This window comes from Lactuca virosa, chromosome 9 (genome assembly GCF_052849685.1).
Source record: "Lactuca virosa cultivar CGN04683 chromosome 9, Lactuca_virosa_CGN04683_v6, whole genome shotgun sequence".
Classification (NCBI taxonomy): domain Eukaryota; kingdom Viridiplantae; phylum Streptophyta; class Magnoliopsida; order Asterales; family Asteraceae; genus Lactuca; species Lactuca virosa.
The window spans coordinates 171,094,709-171,098,825 of NC_136434.1; the positions used below are offsets into that span (position 1 = coordinate 171,094,709).

General features: G+C 30.7%; 1 protein-coding gene across 1 annotated transcript; it reads left to right on the forward strand.

Moving 5' to 3' along the window:
* Positions 1 to 327: 327 nt before the first annotated feature.
* LOC145137521 (TATA-box-binding protein-like) lies at positions 328 to 3,489 on the forward strand. The gene is made up of 10 exons (XM_079071652.1): positions 328 to 574; positions 772 to 880; positions 1,730 to 1,817; positions 1,932 to 2,003; positions 2,122 to 2,172; positions 2,284 to 2,328; positions 2,421 to 2,513; positions 2,666 to 2,767; positions 2,845 to 2,918; positions 3,216 to 3,489. Coding segments are annotated over exons 2-10 (603 nt in total). The 5' UTR covers positions 328 to 574; positions 772 to 803; the 3' UTR covers positions 3,217 to 3,489.
* The last annotated feature ends 628 nt before the right edge of the window (positions 3,490 to 4,117 follow it).

Below are 4,117 nucleotides of genomic sequence, written 5' to 3' on the forward strand. Positions count from 1 at the left end.
GACTACCCAATATAGCATATCATTCCAAGACCGGTGCTAAAGATCAACCCAACATTAATACGGAAAGGGCTATTGAGGCCCAATATACGATTTCTTCACAAATGAGCCTTCAAAGCCAATGGGCCTGTAGGTCAAACTATATATTATTGATCACAGTAGCTTCCTAACCACGTGTATGTCTTCCATTCGTCCTTCAACGACAATCACATGACAACCCGTCAGTGTATACTTTCTTTTTGGAGTTTACCATTATGCCCCCAAAGCCAAACACATCAAAAGGGTATTTGCGGAATCATATAAATACAACAAACCCCACGTCCCAATATCCTTGCATCACATCTTCACCGGCTTCACATACCTCCCATCTCCCCTCCCTCTTTATTCACAAAATCTCTCTCCATAGAAAGCTATAAAATCATCTGTTCATATAAAAGATCGGTTTTTTCAAATTTTCACCGCGATTTGTCCAACCCCTTTTGTCAAATCTCACCAATTTTGTCTCATATCTTCGTTTTGATTCAGCTAAAGCTTCAAAAGATTGAAGAAACCCTAATTGAAATTTCGCATTGTAAAGGTCTGATTAGTACCCGTTCTTCAGAATTTTTGCTTTTGGTTATGAGATCCAAGTTTTCTACCCGTATTTACTTGATCTGTACATGGATGATGAGTTGATTATATAGCTCGTGAAACTATTTTTCGAAGTTCTAGAAACCTAACTTTTGAATCGATTTCATAGGAGATATTCTTAGGTTGATTTTGTTTTTGGTTCAGGATCTAAGTAGCGATTTGTGATAAATCGAGTAATGGCGGATCAAGTAATGGAGGGTAGTCAACCAGTTGATCTCACAAAGCATCCATCTGGAATTGTTCCTACTCTTCAGTAAGTCTAGTTATGATTCATCTCTATGTGTATTCTTCATTGTTATAATGATCAGGTAATCCAGTAGGTGTGATTTGTGCAGAATTTTCAACCTTTTTGGTCGTATTGATTTGCTAACACGCACAGTTTGGTGTTTAAATGTGTTGAAAAAAAAAGATGATCAATTGTGGGTGATTTAATGGATGTCAATGTGTATGCAGTTTGCTAGTTGAATTGATTCTTTTTCCAAGTGTGGCTACTTATGGAAGTTGAATTAGTGTATGTAATATGTATATATGTTCTTCAAGTTAAATAAAGTTAAATAGTTAACTCATAAATTGAAATACGTACTAACAATTTGTTTATGATTTAACAGAAGGAATTGCTAACATAATACCCGAAATGCACTTTGATCAATAAGTTATATTCTCTCACTAATTGACCCCCCATCTACTACCAAATTCAACAAAACTAAAACATATTCAAACAAAAATAAACATACAAACTAAAAAAACAAGAAATTTTAGCCATTTCCCCCTCTTTACATACTTTTTAAAACTGTTCTTCTCTGTAGTTTAACTTGCAACTCAGTCCTTGAACTTTTCACTTTCCAGACATACCCCCACAACTTTCATTAATTACAACTTATAAATCCTTCTAACAAGAGTAGACTTTTACCCGTTAATTATAACTTCAAAAATCAATAACTTTTAAGATTTAAATTGATAAATAGTTAAATACCAAATAGCTAATACAACATTTGGAACTAACGACTGCATTTCTTTCCATGCATACAATAATCAAAATGACAAAAATCTCCTTCTTGAGCAATCATATAAGCTAATCAGAAGGTCATATCTGTAAATTTAGGAACATTGTTTCTACAGTCAATCTGGATTGCAAACTAGATCTTAAAGCTATTGCACTACAAGCTCGTAATGCTGAATATAACCCCAAGGTACTCTTGTAATCATTCAGTTATGGTTTTTATAATTTTTATTCAAGTGAATTTACAGATTCTTGATCATAGAAAATGTTAATTTCTTATCACATTTTTTTTGTTAATGTTAAGCGTTTTGCTGCTGTGATCATGAGGATAAGAGAACCAAAAACAACAGCCCTAATTTTTGCTTCTGGAAAGATGGTAACTTTTGCATTTTTTAACTTTTTTGGGTTCAAAACATTATGTAGAATCAGATTTACTTATTTATTTTTATGAAGAACATAAAAAAAATATAATGTTTTAATGGTGATCGTATCAGGTTTGTACAGGAGCCAAGAGTGAACAACAATCAAAACTTGCAGCAAGGAAGGTATTGTTATTTTATGTAGTGATAAAGTCATAAAATAGCAATGTACTTTTCAATCCTTTTTTTTTTTTTTTTTTTTTTTTAAATCTATGATGCATATGTTATTTTCTTTAGTATGCTCGGATTATTCAAAAACTCGGGTTCCCGGCAAAATTCAAGGTATTCTTTTTATTTTTCTTATTATTTGTAAATTTGGTCTATCTATCTGTGTCTTTTTTTGATATATTTAACTTCTTTATTTTGCTTTTTAGGACTTTAAGATACAAAATATTGTGGGGTCATGTGATGTCAAATTTCCAATTAGACTTGAAGGTCTTGCATACTCTCATGGTGCCTTTTCAAGTGTAAGTTTATAAAAAGATACAAAAAATAACACTTAAAAGACATAAATGCCCTTTTCATCCTCATCATTGAAAATAGCCCTAGAAAGCTTGTCCAGTCTTGTTTGTATGTTGTTTTTAACAATTTTTTAATTTTTTTTTGTTTTCTCATACAGTATGAACCAGAATTATTCCCGGGATTAATTTACAGGATGAAACAACCCAAAATTGTTCTGCTTATTTTTGTTTCAGGGAAAATTGTTCTAACAGGAGCTAAGGTATTTTGATGGTTAATTTCTGTAAGTTATTTTAAAAAAAAAAATGTTTTTATACCTTGTTTGTTATGCAATTTCAGGTTAGAGATGAGACTTATACTGCATTCGAGAATATATATCCAGTTTTAACTGAATTCAGGAAGAATCAGCAGTGGTATGATATATGATATAACTTATTATTTTGACATTTACGTATTTACCCCTGAAGGGTCTCTCACATTTTCGAGATTCAAATACAAAATTAGTAGCAAAATTACAAGAATACCCGAATATGAGATTATGGAAAAAACCGATTTACGTATACAAAAAACTAGCTGTTATTGAGCTGTTGGGAGGGGCATCTATGTCCTTTTGCATTTTGAAATACGTCAAGAAAGAGAAGGGTCAATTGACATTGACTTTGACTTTTAGGGTATTAGTTAAGTAACAATGATTTTATTTTTTGGTGCAGAATTATATGTGGGATATATGGTTTGATGGCATGAAGTTATGGGTGAGCTCAAGTTGACTTCTGGGAGTTTTGACCTTAACTTTGACTTTGACTTATGAAAGAAACATGTATTGTAAATATATGGTGGAAATGAAAAATGGGCATATTTGTCAGCTTAGTCTCAATCTGTTATTCTAAGTTGTAATGATTTTGATTTCAAGTTTTTATATCCAAAACAGGGCTCTTATATATTGATCTTCTGAGTTTGATTAAATTGTATAAGGTTATTTTATAATTTATGTAATAAAAGTGGTAATTTAAATATAATATTCCACATTTTACATATATAACTTGGAAACATGGTTACTTGTGTCAATTCTATAATTTGTAAAACGATTGAAACATTTTTTTTGTATAAATTAGTAAAAATAGTGCATTTTTTGCAAAAAATTGAACCTTCCATGAGTTTTATTGGCAATTCTATAATGATTAATTTGTCAAGTTATGAAAATTGACATATAACAATGGTTTTCAAGTGGTTGTTGTGAAAACAAATATACATGTTTGTATATTTCCACATGGCTACATGAATTTTATAAAACTTTCATAAGGCTACATAAAATTTAAATGGTATATATAACATTTTATAGCATGTTCAACATTTCAATAACATATATGTTTTTAGAAACAATTTGCATAAAAACCAAATTTTGTGTGCACCCAATTTAAGAAATCAAAATGAACTCACCTTACTCTAGATGAAAGTCCCAAGGATAATCAACACGAAGAAGCTTTGTCACCTATATACATTAATAATTTTTGTTGGTAGAATTTCTCATAAAAAATAACCAATAAACAACATATATATCGCTACAATATGCTTTACAAATAAAACCTCAAGTTTATGCCACTAGAAATATTTA

What these genes read in the sequence shown, in the direction of transcription:
- LOC145137521 (XM_079071652.1), top strand. Translation starts at nt 804, where the DNA reads ATGGCGGATCAAGTAATGGAGGGTAGTCAACCAGTTGATCTCACAAAG. An exon ending in GGTTCCCGGCAAAATTCAAG is followed by an intron (nt 2,329 to 2,420) that starts GTATTCTTTTTA and finishes TTTGCTTTTTAG; the next exon opens with GACTTTAAGATACAAAATAT. An exon ending in TTGTTCTAACAGGAGCTAAG is followed by an intron (nt 2,768 to 2,844) that starts GTATTTTGATGG and finishes ATGCAATTTCAG; the next exon opens with GTTAGAGATGAGACTTATAC.